General features: G+C 58.6%; 1 protein-coding gene across 2 annotated transcripts; it reads left to right on the forward strand.

The window, feature by feature from the left end:
* The first annotated feature begins 234 nt into the window (after window positions 1-234).
* Window positions 235-22373, forward strand: RAB4A (RAB4A, member RAS oncogene family). 2 transcript variants are annotated; one of them, XM_079106847.1, is made up of 8 exons: window positions 237-426; window positions 11970-12050; window positions 13183-13297; window positions 16836-16898; window positions 18034-18188; window positions 19593-19688; window positions 21561-21691; window positions 22123-22373. In XM_079106847.1, the coding sequence occupies exons 1-7, from the start codon at window positions 396-398 to the stop codon at window positions 21674-21676; spliced, it is 657 nt and encodes a 218-aa protein (XP_078962973.1). In that variant the 5' UTR covers window positions 237-395; the 3' UTR covers window positions 21677-21691; window positions 22123-22373. The 2 variants fall into 2 exon arrangements, with proteins under 2 accessions (XP_078962972.1, XP_078962973.1); XM_079106846.1 differs by lacking the exon at window positions 22123-22373 and having other exon boundaries at window positions 235-426; window positions 18034-18171; window positions 21561-21692.
* The last annotated feature ends 618 nt before the right edge of the window (window positions 22374-22991 follow it).

The following is a 22991-nucleotide window of genomic DNA, read 5'->3' on the forward strand; positions in this document are numbered from 1 at the left end:
GCTGAGAGCTGCGGGAGACCGACCGCACCCGTGCTGCCGCGCCATCTGGCAGAAGGACCGCCCCAGTGAAGGCGTCAGGCTCCGCAGCCGCCAGGCCCTTCGCGGCCTCCGCGCGAGTTCCCGGCCATCCTCAAGACCTGCCCCAGGCCCCGCGGGGCGCGCACGGCGGGTAGCAGCTTGCACGCGCGCTCCGCCCCGCCCCGCCCCTCCCGCGCAGCGCCCCTCTCCTCCCCCGGCTCCCCCGCTCCTCCGCGGGGCGGCCGTGCGCGTGCGCGGAGCGGAGTCCGGCTGGGCCGCAGCGCGGTGGCCGGCGCCAGCTGGGTCCCGCTGCTCGGTCCCCGCCTCGCTCTTTCTCCGACCCAGACAGACCCCGGCGGAGCTGCGAGAGAGGCAGGATGTCGCAGACCGCCATGTCGGAGACATATGGTAGGGCCGGAGGGCGGGCTCTCGGCGAGTCGGGTGTCGGGCCGGGCGGGTCTGGGTTCTTGAACGCCTGCGATGGTCGGGGCAGGGAGCTGGGCCAGGTCGGAATCTCGCGATGCAGGATCTTGGGGTGGCAGAGCCAGCTGGTATCAGGGTGCCCTGCTCGGTCTCTGGGCTCATATGACCCATGGTGGCTGGCTCAGGTTTCCCGGGGGCGTCCTGCTGCTACCTAAGGGTCTTCCTTAGGTTTAATTTAGATAACTCAGAGTGTGGGAACCAGATTTGATTTCCACCACTGGTGTCCGGTGAGGGCCGCAGGCCCAGGGCCGCAGGGTGTCCTCTGACGATGCAGATCCCCTGTTCCTGGGTGGGAGTTCCTTTCTTGGCCTCTTTGCAGGAGGATCACAGTGAGTGTGCAGTGATCAACCCATCTGTCTCCTAAGACCTCTAGCTTCATCCATCGCCCTCAGTCTGTCCCTCGCCCTTTCTGGGTTGCTCTGGCTGTTTATAACACATCTCCTGATGGCCATGAGCACCAGAGCCCTGTCAGTTTAATCAGTGTTTCTCCTGCAAACTTGGAGGTGCTAAGCACATGTTTTTTTGAATAAATCAAAGCTTTCCCAATTTATTTACTAGGTTGTCCCCCCTCGCCCCACCCCCGAAGTCAGAATGAAGGACTTGCACTTGTGTCAGGGTGGAGTCCTGTCTGCCAGCCCGGATCACTCTTTCAGATGTGGCAGCATGACAGTCCCAGAGGCTCAGGCCTGGCAGGTGTGCACCGCCCTGGCAGGTGCCTCCTGCCCTGCACAGAGGTGTGTGGAGGAGGCATCCGGCTTAGGGAACCTAAGTGCTGGCCACCTCAGGACCCTGCTGTCAGGGCTCTAGGCACTTTGGAGACAACACCACAGACACCTCCCTGGTCTCACAGTCTACAGTCCATGCGGACGTCCAGTTGGACCCTAACGGACAAATTACTTAAAACCAGGCAAGAGTTTGAAGAATGCGGTCCCTGCAACATGAGGGAAAGCACTGACCCAGGGGGTCAGGCCCAGGGAGGTGTCAGCCCCACAGCCAGAGCCCAGGAGCAGGGACCTGAGCCAGGCCTGCAGGTGTCTGAGCTCCACAGTCTGGGAGGTGAGGAGGCAGAGGGGCCTGGGGAAGCTTGGACTTTGAGAGTGTGGCAAGCTGGAAGGGCACCTGGTCCTCTGCCAGTGACTGGCACTGCCCAGCTCCTGGTGACACTGGGGCCTGATGTCTGTCCCTGGAAGAGAAGGAATCCTGCAGCCACAGCTGCCTCAGGCCCCTGTTGTCAGCTGCAGGTGCTCTCTGCAGTCTGGTTCTGCAGAGAGCCAGTCAGGCCAGAGAAAGCTCCACCGTCACTTCCCTGCGCTCCCCTGTGCCCTCCCCTCCTCAGCCACAGCGGCTTCCTGGGTCAGGAGCACTGGGAGCCACGCCCGGTAAGAGGGCTGGGGCAGGGTTGCCATGGGTCAGTGGGGAGCCTTCCCAGGAAGTACTGTCTGCTCTGCTGGATGTGGCAGGACCAAGGGACCCGTGGGCTCAGTGTGAGGCAGTGCCAGGGTGCGACTTCATGCCACCTCCAAATGGTGCTTCCTCACTCAGTCTGGATTTAATCCTTTCCTCCAGTGAAGGAATTAGAGGAAACTGAAAAAAAAAACAGACTAATAGAGCTAATAAGTAGAAAATTGGTTTTAGAAAGAGCTGGTGTGGCAGTTGAAGTCGCCAACCTAAAGTCACCCAAAGCCAAAGCCTAGCCTGGCCCCTGGGTATCTTGTGTCTGCACAGCACTGTTGCCCCAGGTGAGCCTCGCAGTACCCTCCTCCCAGACGCTGCCCTGCCTTTGAGTTCCCGTGTACTCTGGGCCCATCCTCTCTTGTGGGAGGAGGCTCTGGAAGCTTGACAGACTGTGACCAAGAGGGAATAGCCAGCTTGGGATGTGCTGCTGAGGGGCCGCGTCTTCATTAGCACATCCAGGTCATTACTCCACCTGCCAGGGACAGTGGCACCCACAGGTCCTTGACTAAAGCCCCAGAACACCGTGCTGTAAGGTGTAGTACTGTGACACAGAATCAAGATGTAAGCAGGTGGGAATGGCAAATCTCAGTTCAAGTATCACTGACCAAAACAAGGTTCTCCCAGGTCGTTAAGTCTACAACCTTCTGAAGGCCCATGGAATGTTGCCGGGCCTTCCCAAGGACCTGCGCCCCAACCACCTGTGGTGTGGGGCTCTCACGGTGTCCCCGAGCAGTTCCTAAAACCAGCAGTGAAGTTCAGGACTCAGCTAAACAGGACACGTGTCAGGGGTGCCAGACAGTGGCATAAAAATTCAAGAACAGAGCAAGTTTGACAAGTTGCACATGAGCAATCATGCTTCCATAGGAGACCCATTTATGGGACAGAACACTGCAAGTTGCTGGTCCTGGACTCATTTTTATTATATTCTTTTCTTAGAGTTTTCATTTTGTGCTTCACTCTGAAAATAGCACAGTGAGAATCCCTGGAACAGTTGCTGGTCACCTGTGACCTGGAGGGAGTCTATGGGTTGAATTGTGTCCAAAAGTTATGTCCACGTCCTGAACCCCCGGAGTCTGTGAGTGCGACCTTATTTGGAAACAGTCTATTATGACATAGGTGTGAGGTGTCCCCCAGAAACTCAGGTGTGGGACAATGCAGGAAAGCTCAGGTGAGATGATCGAGAGCCTCAACCTGACCAGTGCATTAGTCACTGGAATGAATTAACCGTAGGCAGGTGGGGTGTGTCTAGAGGAGGCCATCGCTGGGCTGCACCTTTGGGGTTTACGTCAGGAGCTGTCTGCTTCCTGATGGCCATGTCCTGAGCCACTTTGCTCCTCCACACCCTTCCACCATGATGTTCTGCCTCAGAACAAAGGAACCAGCTGTCTACAGACCGAGCCATGCTATAAGTCTGTAAACCGTGAGTCAGATAAACCTCCTCTGATTGCTCTTGTCAGGTCTTATGGCCACAGCGACGAGGAAAAAGAAAACACAGGCTCTTTGCAGACATAGTTAAGATGAGGTCATACTGGAGCAGGGTGGCCTAATGCAGTGACTGTTGTCCCTGTGAGATAAGGACACAGACTCACACAGGGAGGTTGCCAATGGGGGCTGAGATTGAGTGACAGCTGCCAGCCAAAGAGCTGAGGATGGCTGGCACCCACCAGAAGTAGAAGAGGCAAGGAAAGCCCTTCCTGGGTGTCCTCGGAGGGAGCGCCTGCATGCCTTGGTTGCAGACTCCCACATCGGTAAGACGGCACCCTTGGGTATTTCTGAGCCTCCTGATGGACAGCACATGTGATCAGCCTGGGACGCAAACCCACAGGCTTTGGCCGTCAGACTCTGCTCTTGGAGAAGTTCAGGCTTGATAAGGCTCAACGGAGCAAGGAGGGCACCCAAGAAAGAACAGAGGCACACTCAGCATCGCCTGGCACCAAGAAGGTACCAGTGGCTTACACGAGGGGTCACCTGAATCACCACCACCTTAATTGCACAGATGTCAGGACATGTAAGTGTGTCAACAAAGGAGGCAGAAATAAAAACTAGCATTTCTTCAGGTTGAATAAATTCGTGATTGAGAAAGTGCTTTGGCTTTTCTCCTTCACTAAAAACCAGCCGATTGCTGAGTCTTCTGAGAAGATCTTCATATAGCTCAAGTCACCCCAGCCCTTGAAGGGGCAATGGAAAGTTAACTCAGAGCAGTTTATTCTGCCGGAAATGGAGAAAACAGGGCTTCCTGGAGTTTTCCCGGCAGCGCCATGGGCTAGGGTGTGGACCGCCCTGCAGCTGTGGCCTGCTGGCTACCCTTCAGCACCTCTGCAGACACCACTCACAGGTCAGGAGAGCTCCAAGGCCTGGGAGTTTCTGGTTGAAGAGACTGGAGGGGGCTTGGTAAAGCTCGTTTTCACCTCTTCTTTTAGTACAGTGTCCCAAGGAGATCTCTGTGCTTGGAAGAAGAGACATCCCCAAAGCTCTCCAGCTCCCTGGAGATCCGTTTCCTGCAGGTGTGAGGGCAAACCTGCTTGTACCACAAATGGCAGCATCTGTGTTTGTTGGAGGCATGTCCCTCTTCAGGCCACTTGGTGTAGAATTATCCAAGGTTGGATACTGTGGATGCAGTTCGGTGGTGAAGCTGCAAGTGGCTCTGGGTTCCATCCCCAGCAGGCAAATAAAAAATATTACTCTTCTGGCATATGATCAGGCTGGGGTGTTGGTGAGCTTTGCTCTGAGCATTTCTTTGGAATGAGAAGAAGCCTCGGTGTCTTCTAGTTCTCTTAAACCTTGTGGAGCTGGATCAGACGGACGTGCCAGGTTCGCAGTGAAGAGTTTGCAGAAAGCCTTTGACCCCGTGACTCCTGAGGCACTTGTCTGTGTTCTGCAGCAGCTATAACAGGATACCTGGGTCTGGATAATTTTTTTTAAAAGGTTTATTTTTGCCAGGCAGGCACAGTGGTGCACACCTGTGATCCCAGCTACTTAAGAGACCCAAGCAGGAGGATCACAAGTTCAAAGCCAACCTTAGCAATTTAGCAAGACCCTGTCTCCAAAAAAAAAAAAAAAAAAAAAAAAAAAAAAGGGCTGGGACTTAGCTCAGTGGTAAAGCACGCCCATGTTCAATCCCCAGTACCGCAAACAATAACAAATTTCCAGAGTTGTTTTGGCTGAGTTCTGGAGGCTGGGAAATCCCAGCGGGAGGCACAGGTGTGGCCCCTCGCTGCTCCCCCTGGTGGCAGGAAAGAGGAGGGCACCTGGGCTCGTGAGAAGGACAGATGGGAGAGATGCCTGGCTTTCCACCACCTGCTCTGGCTAATCCAGTCCTGCAGGTGAGCCCTCAGCCCATCCCACAAGGAAGCCCGGGTCCCAAAGAGCAGCCAACCTCGCTGCAAGGGTGGAGCTCTGAGGCCTGTCTCCTCCTGAGGACCCCCACCCAGCAGCATTAAATGGGGGCAGAACCCACAGGCAAGGCGAGGGGCCAGCTGTGTGAACAAGAGCTCTCCTGCCGCCCGCCGCCTTCACCTTCCACAGCTGCAGTTGGTCCTCATCGGTCAGTGAGGGCCGAGGTCTAGTAGGACATCCAGATATCTCACCTGGGGGTGGGGACAGCAGAGCAAGTCCAGGCACTGGGCAGAGCCACAGGAACGTCATGCTCTGCTGCTCTCCTTCCTCTGAAGCTCCCTCCCGTCCAAAGGTGGGTCTGAGGAGAGAGGTTTGGCCACAGAGCACTGAATGATGGCAGTGGACAGGAGGACCAGCCTGCTGCACTGAAGCCCACTCCCGGCCGTCCTCCCCTCTGCTCCCTGCTGGCCTCACTCTGGACCATCCTGCCCTCTGCTCTGGGTTTGCTTGTGCAGCATTTCGGATGTCCTGGGAAGCAAGAGCAGCGTTCAGAAGGCGGGTATCACTGGTGAAGTGCGATGAATTTCGAATGAGGATGCATTTTAGAGGGAGGCAAATCCTTTTCTTTTTGAATATGAAGCTTTACTCGTGCAGCAAAGCAGCTGGGACCCTGAGAGGAGAGCGTCCCCTCTCGCGACGGGGCGCTATGTGCCTGCGGTCAGGGAGGCGCTGCCTCCTTGCCCGCTAGCCTGCCAGGCCAGATTTGGGGGCAGTGCTGGCAGAGCGAGCAGGAGCTCTGTGTCGAGGCTCAGTCGGCCCTGCTGGCGAGCAGAGCAGGTCTTTCAGCACAAGACTGCGAGCTCCCCGGAAGCAGGGGCGGCCTGGGGACTTCTGTTCTGGTGCTTTGAACAGTCCTGAGCACAGCCAGCCCCAGAGGACGCTGAAGGGGCTCCATGTGCTTCCACCTGAGAGGTTACAGAATATGAAACAAAAGGCTGGAGTAAAGAGAAGAGCTGCGCTGAAGGCATAGTGTCCCTGTTCCCCTGGTGGTAGAGGCCAAGTCACCTTGTGTGGGACCCATTCCAGCAGAGCCTATTCTGTGCATTTCATGTCTGGACCAAGGGAGTCACACAGGGCACCCCTGGAGTGGGGGCACCCTGCAGCTGGGACATCCCCTGGAGCTGGGCAGCCCTGGCGCTGGGCACCTCCCAGAGCTTGGAAACAAGGAAGCCTGAGAATCGAGTCTGCAACCAGCTCAGCAGCTCAAAGCAGAGTTGCTCAGGCTCTGGGCTAGAGCTGCTGGGCCTGACTTGGCACCTGAGGAGAGAGGCTGCTGGCCGAGTGGCAGCTGGTCTGCCACAGAGCAAGGCGCACCCGGAGTAGAAGGCAGAGCATGGGGTCCACCACCTGGCCTGGATCCCCAGGGTGCACATGCCCTGCTGTGGTCTGCATCCAGGGTGGGACCCCCCAGCCTCACGCTGTTCGGTGAGGTCATGTTGAATGAATCCCCCTGCTCTAAGCCCAGGCAAAAAATATCATGATTAAGGTTTTCTGCCTGGTAGATGATGAATAATTACTCCACAAGTGACAGAAAACCCACTCAAAATACCTAGGATAATAAGATGCATGATTTAGAAATCTGCAGAGGACGTTCAGGACCCGTTGATGCCATGGCATGGGGACCTAACTCCTCATCCCCCTCCTTGTGCTTGTAAAGTGTCTGCTGCTGGCTGTTTGCATCTGTAGAAAACTGGAGGCCTTCCCTGCGCTCATGACACTAAAGCCTTCCCTCCCCATCTGGCTGGGCGTGTCAATCAGGCGCCCAGCCCGGACGCATGGATGGCCAGGGTGATTTGCACCCTTAAGCCTGACCCTGTTTCTAATCCAGTCTCTGGCAAGGGGCGGGGGCTGGAATGACTGCCAGTGGCTTAAGAACCACCACCTGAGCAGCTGTGTGGTCGCAGTGCCCTGGATCTCGGAGATGGCTACTAGGAAGACGATCAGCAGCGGCTACTCGGCCACCAACAATTGTGAGCTACAGGGGAGCTTCATCCTCTCGTCTCGTTCTGAACTTTGACCTCTTTGCACTGTGTTCCAATGAGCAGTCTTCCAGGACTAGATGAAGGACTGAGGTGACCGTCTCCCCACTGCCCCCTCCCATGTGAGGATAGCAGCTTCCGGGATCCGGATCTTCTGGGAAAGACCAGACCTTTCTTGTCATTTGCATGTACTTGGGCTTGATTTGAGTTCTCACCGTCTGTGAACCTGCTAAAACTCTCTCGGCATCTTGAAGACTAACGCCTCTTTAGAGCCTCGGCCACGACGATACTTGGAAAACAGGAGGTGGCTGTGTGGTGGGCACTGCTCTTCCCAACTCCAACTCATGAGCACCTGGAGTGACTTTGTTGAGAACGTGTGCAGACACTGGGACACCACACTCATCACACTCCTTCATAAGACAGAGGCCCACCCCGATCGTGTCTTCCATGTTAAAGTCCACTCAGGCTGCACAGCCTAGACACTGGCAAAGCGCTGCTGGGGAGACCACACTGCAGGCTGTTGTGCACTGTGCAGACAATTTGCTCGAATGCTCACAGTTGTAAACACCAAGAATGGAAGATGGCCATCCCCCTTTCTCCTGTGTGTCATCTCAGTGACTCAGCTGGTTCCCTGCAAGCAGTGTGGTCCCTAGCTGTTGCACGGCCCCTCTCTCAGGTCCACACCCGCAGACGCTCTGATGAAGAGCCTCACCCCGTCTTCACCACCATGCCAGGCGGGGTCTTCCCTCGAGGATCAGGGTACACGGGAGCTGAGGGGCAGCCCTGGCCTGGCCAGCACCCAGGGGCTGCACTGGGGGGCTGGCCCTCCCACTGCGGGCGGCGAGCCTAGGTGAGGAGGGAGACGGTGAGCGTGACCCCACCCACGCGGCTCCTGCGCACGGTGCAGAGGTCTCTGGACATCTTGAACTGAGTCGAAGTCCATCACTGAATTCAGGGCAGACGGGGGGGTGGGGGCAGGACCAAGGGTAACGCAGGCCTCGGACACACACCAGGGTGCCATCACAGACCTGGTAGCCTCTGGATGGCGATGCTGCGACACCTGCATCAGCAGGGCCAGCTCCGGCCACCGTGAGGACCCGTCCTCCGTCCTCTGTATGCACCTGCATCCAGAGCTCACGTGGGAACCTGAAGGGTCCCAACAGCCTCAGAGGCGGGACCCTGGGGAGGCACCAGCTCTGCAGCCCAAGGTCGGTGCCAGCGTGCAGGGTGGGCGCCGGCAGGAGGAAGTGTCCCCCTTGGCCGGGTCCTGAGGCTGCACGGAGCCAGGTGCAGACCTCAGCTCTCTGCCCTCCGGCTCTGGTCAGGCGCTCCGCAAAGCACTGCAGTGGGCGCCCCCCCATTCTGCACAAGCCCCAGCCACCGTCCCAGCCTGCTCCTCGTGCTCAGCTGAGGGCAGTTGTTCTCGGCCTCCGCCTCTCTTCTGGGTGTTTTCCACGTAAACGAGAAGTTGCAGTTATAGGTGTTACTGCATCGGCCAGAAGCGACAGGTGACAGCAGTTTCCATGCTGGGCGGCTCTTGCTCCCACACCAGCCCCAGGGCCCATGGTCCCAGTGAACAGGTCTGCAGGGGCACAGGCCCGAGCACCCAGCATCTCTGGGGCCTGTGCTCCGTGTGTGGAATTCACAGATGTCTCAATTCCACTCTGCACCATGCCACCTGGGCACAGTACCAGCACCCTGGAGGCCAGCTGCCTCCCACCTCTCCGAGTCAGCCTTCTGCAGCAGGTATAGACCTCTGTGTTCTGAAGCACTGTCCTCAGTGCTGGGCACCTGGCCAGCTCTTCCACTGCTGTCCCCTGATGACCTTGGGGCCAGCGCTCACTCAGCAAGGTCAACTGCTGTGCACCTCACTGTCCCAACCCCCAACCAAGCTGGTGCCTGCAGTGTCAGCAGAGAGCTGGCCAACACCCTTGTGGTTCCTCCAGGTCACCTCCGTCACCTTCTCTCCTGCCTTCTCGCCCCTGGCTGCTCCCCAGGCACCATTGCCCCCCATTGTCACACAGCTCTGCATCACTGTGACCAAAATACCTGAACAACCTGGAAGGGAAAGAGTTCATTTTGAGGTCAGAGCTTCCGAGGTCTCGGTCCACAGACATCCGACTCCATAGCTCAGGCTCAGCTCAGGGAGGCCAGGCAGCAGAGAGAGGAGAAGCCAGGGGACAAGGATGGTCCCCAGGGCGTCCCCCTGTGACTGCCTGCGTGATCACCGGTGCAGCAGTCCTCCCAGATTATCAATCACAGCTACCGTGACCTAACCATGTCACCTCTGAGCACTCCGTGTTACCCCAGGAGCCCTGGGGACGCTCACCTCCAAGCCACACCGGCTTTGGTTGGAGAGCCCCAGGCTCCTCCTCAGCTGGTGAGCTGCCTCCTCTGGATTCCGCCCCGCGCGCTCTCGGCCACCCCTTCCTTCTCTGTCCTTCCAGGGTGTGTGGACCTTAGAGCCCCGACCCTGTGCCCTGGGTGGAGCACCTAGTAGGTGGGTGGGCTCTGCTCTCAGGTTCTCATAAAAAACGTGGCATCTAATCAACATGGATGTCACTTTAACGCTCTCCCCAGTTACCGTGAAGCTTGGCTTTACTTCGATTGCTCAACTTTCTGTGCTGCTTTCTGAGCACCGAACCCTAGATGTGCTAAACACAGCGCACGCCTGCCTTCCAGCAGAGGAGAGAAAGCAGAGCTCCCGAGGCAGCAGGCCCCGCCATGCCACTGCAGCCAGAGTGCCCGGTGTAGGCTCCAGGTCACTGGGCACTGACCACAGTGCCTCATTGGAGGTGGGTTCTTGACGCTCAGCTGTGTGGCCAACACCTGCGTCTGAAGCAGGCGGGGACTGAGGACAGCCTGGCTGGGCCTCCTGCTCCTTGGGGTCATGCTCTTCCAAAGCCTTCCTCCCAGGCGGGCAGGGGCCTGAGAGTGCACCCACTGTCTGCTGGAAAGTTCCTTTGTCCACGCCCCTGAGGCTCCCAGTTCTGAAGAGGCTCACAGGGCCTCGTGACCTCTGCAGGGCTCTCCCCAGCTGGGCAGGACCCCACCCCCAGGAGGCAGGCTGCCCTTGCCCTCCTGCCCCACCTGCCCAGGCAGCTCTGGCCCTGCCCTGTTGCTGTAGTCTTGCCATTTTGAGAATATCGGGAGTGAACAGTTGTGACTTCTGGCTCTGCAGTTCCTGGGGACCCTCCAGGCCTGGGCCAGGAGTCTGAGGGCCAGCCCAGCGCCCCTACAGACTGAAAAGCACCCAGAAACCACTCCGGACGCGGAACTCACACAAGAGATTTTATTAAGTGGACGGGCAGAGAGTCTGCCCTCAGGGTGAGCCAGAGAGAAAGCAAGTGAGAGTGAGGGGGGGGGGAGAGAGAGAGAGAGAGAGAGAGAGAGAGAGAGAGAGAGAGAGAGAGAGAGAGAGAGAGAGAGAGAGAGAGAGAGAGAGAGAGAGAGAATGGCAGGGGAGCTATTCAAGTAGTGGAATTTTGCGGGCTGACAATCTGGACCAATGACTGGCTAAGTTCGCGGGCTGACAATCTGGGTTGTAAAGTGGAGTGGAGGGAGGGAGGGGCAGAATACTGGTGGCAGCAAAATGGCAAATCTGATGCCAATGGAGACCACTGGCTGTTCCTAGTGGGGACTTTATGGACGACATGTTCACCTGCAGGGCCTGTGAACGGTCTTGGTTTGACTGGGTTGGCAGCAGTAATGGTGGGTTTGCCCGCTGCCCTTTCCCCCTGTCCAGTGGTCTTGTTGGTGGGTTGCTAATAGCACTGTCCCTGGACACAGGTGGCAGGGCCAGGCCAGGCCAGGGCTCGGCTCTCAGCCTAACGCGGGCGGGGGTAGCAGCCAGGGTCAGGGAGTGCTTGGCCCCACCTGGAAGAGGTGGGAGGGAGGGAAGGAGGAAGGCCGGAGGCAGAGCCGGCCTCACAGCCACAGGACACAGTGGGGCAGCCCTGGTGGGCCAGGGTCAGTGTGGGCACTGGCACTGGAGCGGGGCTTGGTGTAGTGCCACTCCCAGGATGAAAGGTCCCGGACAAGGAGAAAGCAGGGTGAGCCCCCCGGGCCACATGGTTCCTGGCGCTGACCCACAGTAGTGGACACAGTCCATCCTGGAAGTCCTTCATCCCCGCTTCTTGGACATGAGGTCCCAGGTCAAATGTAAGACAAGGGCAACGACGCAGTGCTGGCTCTCCACCTCCTCAGGGATGCACGCTGGACGTGTGGACCTGAGCCTGGCCTGACCTGTCCCTCCCACAAGTCACCAGGGAAGAAGACCCGCAGGCTGCAGGTGGAAATCACCTGTTCCTACCGAGCACGCGGGCGGCTCCTGAGTCCACCAGGCTCACGCTTTTATAAGAGGACGCTGGGATTTCTAGGGCTGCTGCCCACAACAAGTGTGCACGTGCCCTTGGACGGTGGCTAGCCGGAACCGGTTCATTCACGAGTGGTTTTCAACTCGGGCTTCCAAAGAAGTGGCTCAGAGCCCTCAGGGGTGGGTGGTGCTGGGCACGAGGCCCCTGCAGGCCCCAGCACACGCCTTCCCAGCCCGCCTCTTCCTCTGTCCTGTTTGCAGTCTAGGAGTGGCTCTGGGCCTCTGCTTTCAGGGTACTTTCATGGTCTCTCCTTGTCTTGCAGATTTTTTGTTTAAGTTCCTGGTGATTGGAAATGCAGGGACTGGCAAATCTTGCTTACTTCATCAGTTTATTGAAAAAAAATGTAAGTAACGCCCCGCCCTGGGAGAGTGCCTTTGTGCTCAGGGTCACTTATGTAAGACTTAAACTTCTTTTTTTTTCCCCAGGGAAAAGTCATAGCTTAGAAGCACTTTTAAATAGTAAAATGGAGATGTTCTTAAGCTTCTAGTCACACAGCTGAGCCTTGTAGGCTGGTGTTCGTGTTCAGCAGTGACCCAGTAGGCAGCTGCTCGGGGGTGCGGGCTCAGGTGCGAGGGACGGTGGGTCGGTGGAGGTGAGGCTGGTTCTCGGGCAGGAGCCCCGCTTCCTGACAGCAGGACAGCAGACCGTCCTTGGGGGACCCCTGGAAGGAGCGGCAGCCTCAGTGCTCAGGGCTCTTGCTCTGCAGCAGCAGCTGCCACCCCGGATCCCAGGTGGCCGCCAGGAAGCAGCGTGTGGGTGTCGGCATGTCCCCCCGGGAGGCTGCTGGCCGCAGGGGGCTCTGGGCCAGCGCTGCTGCGCTGCCATGGACCAGCGCTGAAGGCGGGGTCGCAGGGCCTGAGAGAAGAGCACGCTGTGAGAGCAGAGGGCAGTGGAGAGCCACCTGCCTGCAGCTCAGAAACGGCCACTCAGGAACTTCGGAGTCCACCTGCAGCAAGGGCGTGAAGCACTGGGCAGCGGTGAGGTGGGGCAGCCCTGACAGTCACACAGTGGTGCAGAAAAGTGAAGCCCAGAGACCCTCCTGCTGCTCTACTCACATGGACTAGTCGGTGGCCATGTGGCTGCGGACTTTGAGCCCACCCTCCACCGTCACAGGTCCTCACAGCCGCGGTCCTGCTGGGTCACAGCAGACAGTTTTCTCCACATCCATCCCAAGCCTGGCCCCGGAGGACTCGGTGGCTGGTCTGGGGACGCTGGGCCAGTGTCTTCCTCTGTCCTGCAGACTTTGGCATCTGCCAGGCCTCCTAGTGGCCACAGTCCTCCCTCAGTCTCTTCTGTGAGAACAGGGGTGGTGTGCATTTTCCTTAAAGCCGTGAAGGCACCATTGGCGATGGTCCACGTGGCCGAGGGGACTTGGCCCCCGCAGCCCCTGCCCTCAGTGACACCTGCTCCAATGGATCGGCCCCTTTCCCTAACGCTCTGAAATGAAATGCTTTGTTCTTGTTTCTCTTTTTTAGTCAAAGATGACTCAAATCATACAATCGGAGTGGAATTTGGCTCAAAGATAATTAACGTTGGTGGTAAATACGTCAAGTTACAGATATGGGACACCGCGGGACAAGAACGATTCAGGTAGATTTCCTGACTTAATAAAGTGTTTGAAAGTTGGGTTTGAAAAAATCGTGCTTTCTCCACGTCCAGGTCTCGCCCCCGCCCCTTCCCTGGCACCAAATCCCAGCTCTGCCTCAGGAGTGCCCACCGATGGTCCAGGAGGCTAACTCAGGAGCCCAGAGGTCCAGGAGCTGCTAACTCAGGCCAGCTGGCTGGGCAGGGTGTGGCACCGAGTGTGTTTAGATGGGAATCTCCGCAAAGGCAGGGCGCACCTTCCCTCCAGAGGGAAACTTTGGAAAGCTGCTTGGGGGCTCTGCTCTGTCTTACCAGTGCAGCCCGAGCTGGACGCCTGCAGGTTGCTGAGCATCCAGGGACCAGGGCTCAGGCCCAGCTTGGCTGGGTTCCTGCAGGTGCACCAGGTCAGAACATATACCCAAGTGTTGAGATGCAGCGGGATAACACTCACCCCACTACAAGCATCTCGCTTTTCATTAGAGTTGGTACATGCTGTATATCAGTGATGTTCAGAAACCCCACAGTGTTCCCCCACCACTGCTCCTGGGGACCCTGGCCCAGTGGTAGTCCCACCTGATGCAGCCTCCTCCTCTGGAGCCCCCATGACTAAATGACCCAGAGCACCCCTTAAGCAGGTAGAGAGGGTCAGCTCCCCTGAGTCCAGAGAGGGCTGGGCCTGGGAGCACCAGCTTCCAGAGTCAGAGGTGCAGCCTCCGGGGCGAGGGTCTGAGGCTCTGCAGGGCAGGGCTGGCTCGCTGGAGGAGAGCCCTGACCTCCCGTGTCCCCCGACTGCTGGCAGCCAGGTAGTCGGGTCCCAGGTGGAGAAGGGGTGACTGCAGGAGAATGGACGGGCTCAAGGGCGCCGAGGCCTGGGCACTGGCTTCCCGGTGCAGCAGCCCAGGCCCCCCAGCAGTCGACGGCCAGGCCCCCGAGTCCTCCCGTGACCCTCTCCACCCCCTGCTCCTAACAGAAACGATCTGACAGAAACGAGCCTTTGAGCAAAGTTTCAATGGTAAAAGCCAAACCAAGAACACGGGAACTTTCTGGGAGGAGAGGGAAAATCCCCAGAAATAAGAACAAAGGTGCGTTTCAGTAATAAGATCACTGAAGACATTCCGAAAGTGCCCGGGGGATGTGTCAGTGAGGTGGCCAGCCTCCCAGGCACAAAGCAGGGGCTCGGGCCAAAAGGCAGAGGCAGGCAGGTCTCGGAGCCCCAGGCAGGCTGCTCGGGAGAGAGCAGGAGACTCAGTAGAGGGACCTAAGTCCACAGCAGGGGCGGGGGAAGGTCCAGACTGGGCAGGCTGAGAAACAGAAACCCACAGAGCCAGAGGTGAGCGCAGGGCGGGTCGGAGATCACAGCCACACTGGACCAAGAGCGCAGCCCAGGCCAGAGGCGGAGATGCCTTCAGAACCCAGTGAGACGTTTTCAACCTAAAACCCCGACCAGCCAACCGGCAGGTCGGTGTGGGAGCAGGAAGGCCGAGTGTGCGGAGAGCAGAAGTCCCACGCCCTCTAGGGGAGGCTCAGTCAGCCTTGCAGGCCGTGGACGCAGCCTGGCCGTCAGCAGGAGACAACCGAGGCAGGGAGCACCAGCCCCGGTATCACCTGGTGTCAGAGGCATTTTATGGAAATGAGCAGCAAGTGCCAGAAGAAAGAGACCCTGAGACTCACCAGACTGGGAGCGTGTGTTCCTCTGTGGCCAGAGGAGTGTCCCACGCTCACTGTCCCGTCCTTTCACAACTTAATCAACTGGAAAAAGGAAAACCAAGTCCCTGAAGGAGACACCTCCCGGGAGCAGGGTCCTGGGAAGGACAGGCAGGGGACAGCTGTCATTTCAAGACTCGGTGACATTTTACTCAAACCTGTGTGTGGGTTCAAGGGCTGTGGCCATGCCAAGGACCCAAGTACTCAGGAGTCTGAGGCAGGAGGATCCCAAATTCAAGGCCAGCCTGGGCAACATGGTGAGACCCTGTCTCAAAATAAAGTAGACAAAAGCCATGTTCATAAGATCAACTTTGCAAAAAGTTTTAGTGCCTCAAAAAGTATGTAAGTATTCAGATGATTAAATTCGCATTCTTGAATGATTTACAGAAGCCATGTGTCAAAATACAGTGTTGTCCTACTCACTTGTAAGTGAATTATTGAGGACCCCTGCACCCCTGGAGAGAAGGGGAACTCCTGAGAGCATCCTGAGACCCCTGTGCCCCTGGAGAGAAGGGGAGCTCCTCAGGGTGCAGGAGCTCTCCCCACCGCCGGGCAGGCCTGGGGTAAAACCAGGAAGCTTTGCACCTGCCTCCGGGGTCTAAGAGCTGGAAATTAATCTAAAAGTAGCTGCCTTCCACGTTTCTGAATCATGAGTAGCGGTGTCTGTTGAGTCCCGCTGCCTGCGTTCCCCAGCGATCAGCTGGATCATTTTGTGACACGCTGACCCCAGGCGTGTGGGCTGCTTCTCACAGCAACCGCTCAGTGCTGGCACCAGCTGCCCAATCAGCTCGGACTCAGGGGTCGGCGCCCGCCACCAGTGTCTTGGCCTGGCCTGCTGCTCTGAAGAGGGCTGAGGGTCGCGGTCTCCGCAGGAACAGCAGCCTGGGTGACGGAGGGGTGCCGCTCTGATGAGGACGCTGCCAGCGAAGGTGGAGAGGTGGCGCTTGCTCCGCTGACGGACAGTACTGAGCAGACAAGAGGCCAGGCTGGTTAGAAGCTGTGGGTGCCGTGCCCCACCCGGGCCTGGAGCTCCCCTCGTCCCTGCCAGGATGACCCTTGCACCAGGCAGTGACGCTCAGGTGCTGGGGGCCACTGGATCCCACAGAAGCAGCCTGAGCTGAAGAAGACCTGGGCCGCTGTTAGCAAAGAGACCCCAGGACTGGCCCTGGGTCCCCAGCACCAACAGGGCAGATGTGCAGGAACCGCCAGGGCCAGAGAAGAGGAAGTGGCTGGGGTCCCGGGCTGAGGCTGGGATTCGGGACCTGGACAGGTGCAGGGAGTGGCTGTGTGCTGGGGGGCAGGGGGCTGCAGGTGGAGCTCCTGGGGGCAGTACAGGTGTGCAGGAGAGCAAGGGGTAGGCTCAGGAGGGAGGCCTGAGTCCGGGGGGACACCCAGCAGGCTTTGTTGTGCTAGAAGGAGAAATCCAGCCTGCAGGGTCCATCATGCAGAGAAGCACCCTGTGGGTGTGAGGGGGACAGGCATCAGAGCAAGGGAGGGGACTGGACCCCAGGCTGGGAGAGGCTGCTGCCCGAACCTCGCTGCCCTTTTGGGGGCAGGCAGGTGGGCTGCCATGTGGGGTAGGTGCCCAGCCTCCTGCTGTCCACACAACTGTTCTACCTTGGAGAGGACATCCTGCCCATCCCAGCCTGACGTCCTCCCGTTGGTTCCGTGACCTGGTTCCCAGAGGACGACCTTCATGCCTTCTGGCCTCCTGAGCTGTTCTCTTGGATGCAGGGCCTGTCTCCCCCATGCTTCACAGAGCAAGCCCGGGGTCTGGGGAGGTGGCGCTGGGCAGGGGACAGTCTCGACGGTTGAGTCAGAACTGCTGCTGTCCTTTCAGGTCTGTGACAAGGAGCTATTACAGAGGTGCGGCTGGGGCTCTCCTCGTCTACGACATCACCAGGTAATGCCAGCTCCCCACAGCTGGGCTTCAGTGTCCTGTGTTCCTGGGGCCAGCCTTGGGCAGATGCTCAAGAGTGGGTGGCCTTGTGGGGTCTTGGAGGTATCTGAAAAACACACTTGAGGCTTCCGTAGATGTGAAGTGCTGGATGCTCTCCTTCAGGTCCAGAGATTTCTCTGTGTGTTATCAGAAGTGACCGGGGAGGCAGGGACACAGCTCTGGCTCCGCTTGCCTGTGTGCAGGCCCAGCTGCCCCGTGTGTGGCCTCGCAGGCCAGAACTTGGCTGCCTGGGCTCCTTGCCTGTGAGGTGCCTGTGGTGGTGACCAGCGTGGGCCTCAGGAGGCTGTTGGAGGCTTGGATGGGTTAACAGCGCTGATATGGCAGCCTCTGGCCACGTGGGGCAATTCCATTGACATTAAGATTAAAAATCCAGTTCTGCGGTTGCATCAGCCACATTCCAAGTGCTCACCACACTGGGCTGAGGTGACTGTGGCATCAGCACAGCGTAGGACATGCCTGTCCTCAGAGATCCCATGGACAGGGCTGATCCCAGTCAGTGTTCAACGCTGGCTCAGATGCATGGTGAAGAGGCCACCAGCAAGGCCCTTTCTGGGTAGGAACCTGTCCAGGGACAGGTTGTCAGATGGCTGCCCCTCTGTGGCCTCCAAGGCGTGAGGGCATTGGGCTGCAGGTGCACCTGCCCTCAGCTGTGGGAGGGGAGAAGACGGCCTGAGTCAGCCCTGATGCACAGCCAGCTATGTCCTGCCTGCAGGGGCTGCTGGGTGTGCGGTGCATCTTGGGCTCCTCCTGGCAGAGCAGAGGTACCGTCTTCCCCAGAGTCCTTAGCAGAATCTGCTTGCTGAATTCCCACGAGCAGAGCGCACAGCACAGGCACAGGACTGGCTCGGGGGAGCCCAAACGCCCTGCAGCATGGAGCACTGGGCTCGCACAAGCTCAGTGGGTGCCCTGAAGAGTCAGGGCTCCTCCTCTGAGCCCTGGCGCCTTGGGTGCGTCCAGGTTGTCCGAGGGACCCCAAGGCCGTTACCTGGTGTGAGGCAGAGAATGGAGTAGGAAGAGCTGGAGAGACTGCTAGTCTTATAAAATACATGTATCATTTTCACAATCTTGTGTCACGCAGCCGAGAAACCTACAATGCGCTTACTAATTGGTTAACAGATGCCAGAATGCTGGCGAGTCAGAGCATCGTGATCCTCCTCTGTGGGAACAAGAAGGACCTGGACAGCGACCGGGAAGTCACCTTTCTAGAGGCCTCCAGGTTCGCACAAGAGAATGGCAAGTCTCTCCTTCACGGCTCTCGGGGGTGGATGTGGGTGCGGTGCTGGTTCTCAGCAGGAGGGGGAGGTTAAGCTGCATGTAGGCCAGGCCAGCTTCCGCCAGGGTGTGGGCTCAGTGTGCTGCACAGTGCACCTGCCCAGAGTCGCCACGCTGACAGAAGCACCCTGTGGCACTCTGCAGGTCCCGTCCATCTGGGGCTCTGAACCAGCCTCTGGCATGAGCTTTGAAGCCGGGCTGGGAGGCACGAAAGGGAGCCACGACCCCCTCCCGGCCGACCAGCTGTGCTTTCCTTAGACTGGCTGAGCCACTTGGGTTTGACACCCTGAACCTCCAGAGGGGCACACGAGCACACGTACAGCTGGGGGCTGCTCAGAGTAACTGCAAATGCAGGCGTTTTAGGGAGCCCTAACTGTGAGGGCCAATCAAGAACTAGAATATCCTAAAGTCAACTTTGGACTCTGGGACCCCAAATGGTGTTCCTGCCACTTGTGGGGTTTCCTGCTAAGAAAGCAAACGTCAGAGAAGCACATGCGCCAGGATGAAGGAGCTGCTGAGGGCTCAGAGCTCAGCACCTGTGCTGGGAGACCTGCAGCTCCGGGGCAGAGGAGGCCCCACTGGGCTCTGGGCGGCTCTGGGGCAGGAGCCTCAGTTCACACAAGACCCGTCATGCACACCAAGGCCACTGCAGCATGGTCCCCCGGGAGGTACAGGTACTGGCAAGTCCCGTTCGTAGTAAAAGACAGGTTATCTGCAGAAGGACATTGAGGCTTCCCCTGCATGGGGGCAGGGCTTTCCTGCCCTCTTCTGCAGGTGATGTCACAGGAAGCCTGTTCACAGCTCCGTCCATCCTGCCAGTAGATCAGGGGCAGCACAGGACAGTAGCTCATGTTTGGAGGTTAGACACCTCCAACTTCTCTGGTTTTTATTTTGTGTGCTGGGGATCTTCTGTGGTGCTGGGGATGGAACCAGGCCACTGCACCTGCTGGGCAAGCACTCCACAGCTCAGTCACACCCCAGCACTCCAGGGCTCAGTCACACCCCAGCACTCCAGGATTCGGTCACACCCCAGCACTCCAGGGCTCAGTCACACCCCAGCACTCCAGGGCTCAGTCACACCCCAGCACTCCAGGGTTCGGTCACACCCCAGCACTCCAGGCTCGGTCACACCCCAGCACTCCAGGGCTCAGTCACACCCTAGCGGTCCTCTTGTATTGACCGAGGGTCTTGCTAATCCTCTGGACGTTTTTTAACGCCTGTCGACATATACTGATCTTATTTTTAGAGAGGGAGGGTGGTAGGCCGCGGTCAGGCGCTCCCTGCCATCTGGAGAATGCCTCGCGACCTGTGAGGGCTGACGGCGAGCTCCTCTCAACACACCGTGTCTCGTTGACACGCTTTCAGAGCTGATGTTCCTGGAGACGAGTGCGCTGACTGGGGAGAACGTGGAAGAGGGGTTTGTGCAGTGCGCACGAAAAATACTCAACAAGATCGAGTCAGGTGAGCGACGCGGCTGCCGCGGCCCTTCTGCCTGCTCCCCGCTGGCTCCGCAGGGTCTCCTTTGTGTATGGTGACTGGGCCAAGCAGATTCTCTGCACCTGCTGACTTAAAATTGCCACTTAGGGTCTGAAGGCTGCACAGCTGAGATGCAAGCCCCAGGCCCAGGGGCAGCGGGCTGGTGGACCCCGGGCAGGGAGCTCCAAGGTCTTTCAACAGCTCGCTCCTCCTGTCCCGGGCGTGGGCTAAGGGACGCTGCAGGAGCTGCAGGCACTTCGTAGGCACTCCAGGGAAGGACTTCAACAGCCCTACTCCTGGCAGCTGACCAGGCCAGGCAGCGGTCCTCGATCAGACTGGATCTGTACTGACTATCACCAGAATGATCCCAGGGCAGCAGGAAGGAGGTCAGGGTCACCCAGGTGGGCTTCCTCTGCCACTGTGGAGGAGAGGACAGCAGAGGGAAGGAGGGGAGGCAAGGGTGGAGAAGCCCCGGAGGCAGGAGGGCCGGCAGTCCCCTCGAGCCCAAGCTTCCTCTCGTAGCTCAGGATTCCCAGCCTGCTTGCATGGCTGCCTGGGGTGCTGCAGGAGCCCTGGGCCCAGGCGACACCTCTGAGCCACTGCAGGACGCTGTCCTGAGACTCTGACGTCCACCCAGCAGGAGAACCTCTGTGGGGAAGAGGCGGGGTGCATCAGGTGGTGACGGAGGTAGATAATGTGGGGCTCCAGGAGGACAGCTGGCGGAGAGCCAGCACACAGGGACCACGTGAGCACAGACGGACAGCCAGGAAGGGCGATGAGCCCAGCCACGGTGGCAGCAGCACCCATGAGCTAAGTGGCAGGACGGTGCTTCCAGAACGCGCCAGTCCTGCTGGGAGGGGACCCCAGACGGGATCTCCACTCAGCGTCAAGAGACCCGAGTGAAACAGGAGCTGGCGGTGGCAGCACAAGTGTGCTCCATGGCCAAAGCATTGAGCAGGAGGAGCCCAGCCCAGCCACCTCCTCGGCCCAGGTGCAGGTGCAGACAGGGATGGGGACTGCGGGACAGCTGTAGGTGGGGTATTGGATGAAGTCCTGCTTTGCACACGGTGAGAAGAGAGGAGATCGTGGTGCGGGTCACACGATCTGGAAAACGAGAGTAAGAAACAGGAGGGGTCGGGTGGGGTCAGGTCTCAACGTGAGCATGGTTTGGCTAGGAAACAAATCAGCTGAAGTTGGTAGAAAAACTTATTTTCTACAGTCTGCAAGATAAAAAATGTCCATGCTCAAGTTGGCTTGGTGCTGTGCCAGCCGGGGTAAGGTGACCTTGGATGCAGCAGGCGTAACATCTCAAGATGTTTCTCTTCTGCGATCATCAAAATCACGATTCTGTCCAGGTGAAGAAACTCTGAGGCGGTATTTTCAGCAATGCTGCTCCATCGTGATCTTGGTAGTGCCTTCAGACGCTCAGAGCCATTTTCTTCCCCTTTTCACACAAGTCAGTGCACAGCAGGCAGCTGCGTCTTGCTCTTTCCACTTTCTCCCCAGTCACCAAGTCCCCACAGTTACCCCACAGATGTGTGCACCATGTGCAGACGGGGACGCGTGTGCCTTATATCTGCACACATAAGATCCATGTGATTCCAAATCCAGGAGGTGGGAGAGTGCAAGGGTCGGGGGCCTCCACGCCCCGCTGCTGTCCCCTGCCTCGGGACACTGGGCAGCCGCTTTGTTCCTGGTGTCCTGGAGGTGGGCAGTGCCTGTGCGCGCCTACACATGTTTCCTGTTCTCTGGAAAGGTGGCACATGTTCCTGGGGTTCCGCACTGTATTCACCTAATCTGCTCTTGGGGATCTCGGAGTTCTAACAATTCTTTCTTAGAGATGTGCTTGGCCTGCAGGTGAGCTGGACCCAGAAAGGATGGGCTCAGGCATCCAGTACGGAGACGCCGCCCTGCGGCAGCTGCGGTCGCCGCGCCGCACGCAGGCCCCGAGTGTGCAGGAGTGTGGCTGTTAGGAGCCCCTGGCACAGGTGGGTCCCCCGCACCTGCCTGCAGTGGGAGGGTCATGGAGCTTCCGTGGGAAAGGAGGCACTCGCATTAGCCAGGGCTCGACTGGCAGAGTCCACACTCAGGAGCTTCTTGGGCCTTTCAGAGGACGGCAGGGCACCTGGGGACCTGAGCAGCCAGGCCAACCCACCCTGGTGCCAGCCCGGGGACTCCTCAGGTTCTCCAGTCTTGACGGGGCGCCTGTTGCCCCAGCACAAGCCTCGCACAGCACGCGTTGCTGTGGACTTCAAAGGCCCCTCCCTGGCCACGCCACAGCGTGCCCCTCACCGAGGTCAGCTCTGCCCAGTGGGCATGGTGTTGAGCACAAGGAAGTGTGCCCAGCTCCCCCAGCGCCCGGCTGGGTGTACTGCATTTGCAAGTGTGCACGTTCTGAATGGCTCTTCCCGTTTTTCAGGCGTCTGACTGGTGTTGGGACGCGGTGGCCAGAGCCTGAGGAACCTGGAGCTCTTACCACCAGCTCCTCCTCCGTGCGGGAGATCTCTGTGGGGACGTTGCCCCAGCTGGCAGAGGCAGCCCACAGCCACGTAATGAACTGATGCCAGGGACACCCCCTCAGATGTGCACGCTTGAGCCTCCCGCCCCACAGCCCCTCCTCCTCCGCGAGAACGCGCTCTGTGCCCAGCCACCCTCTCCAGCGTCTCCTGGGGTGACAGGACAGTGCGCTGGTGTGGGTGGTACTGTTTAACACAGACACAGGTGTTCGCGGAGGTGTGCTGCGACAACGCACAGGCGCCGGCCTTAGTGCCCAGCCCCGTACTTATTCAACCCCCCTTACCACTCGGCACTGTGACACGCCCACACTTAGATGCTGGATCAGTTGCCCTTCACCAGTGACCGAAATAAAGATTGGCGTGTGCCGTGAGCTGGCCCTGTCCCACCTCTGTTGGCTTCAGGGCTTCTCCCCCAGGCCAGGTCAGGAGCGTTGTGGGCCCACGGGCTGCGCTTCCCACCCAGCAGACAGACATGCCAGCACAGAAGCCCCTCTCCCTGCTGCCCCTTGCTGGTCAGTCTGCTCTTCCTGCAGGAAAGACCACTGGAGTTGGGCCTAAGGGCACCTGCCTCAGCTCAAATCCTTCACTGTGCTGTTCTTTGTTTTACTTCCTTCACGCTGAACCCAGGGTGTCCCACCACTGAGCCACATCCCCAGCCCTTCCTACTTTGGTCGAGACAGGGTCTGCTGAGTTGCCAGGCTGGCCTTGCCCCTGCACCATCCTGCCCGCTGCCAGGTGGTGGGTCATGGGTGCCCCCTCCCCACCTGCCTGT

Source organism: Sciurus vulgaris (genome assembly GCF_902686455.1).
Source record: "Sciurus vulgaris genome assembly, chromosome: 12".
Taxonomy (NCBI): domain Eukaryota; kingdom Metazoa; phylum Chordata; class Mammalia; order Rodentia; family Sciuridae; genus Sciurus; species Sciurus vulgaris.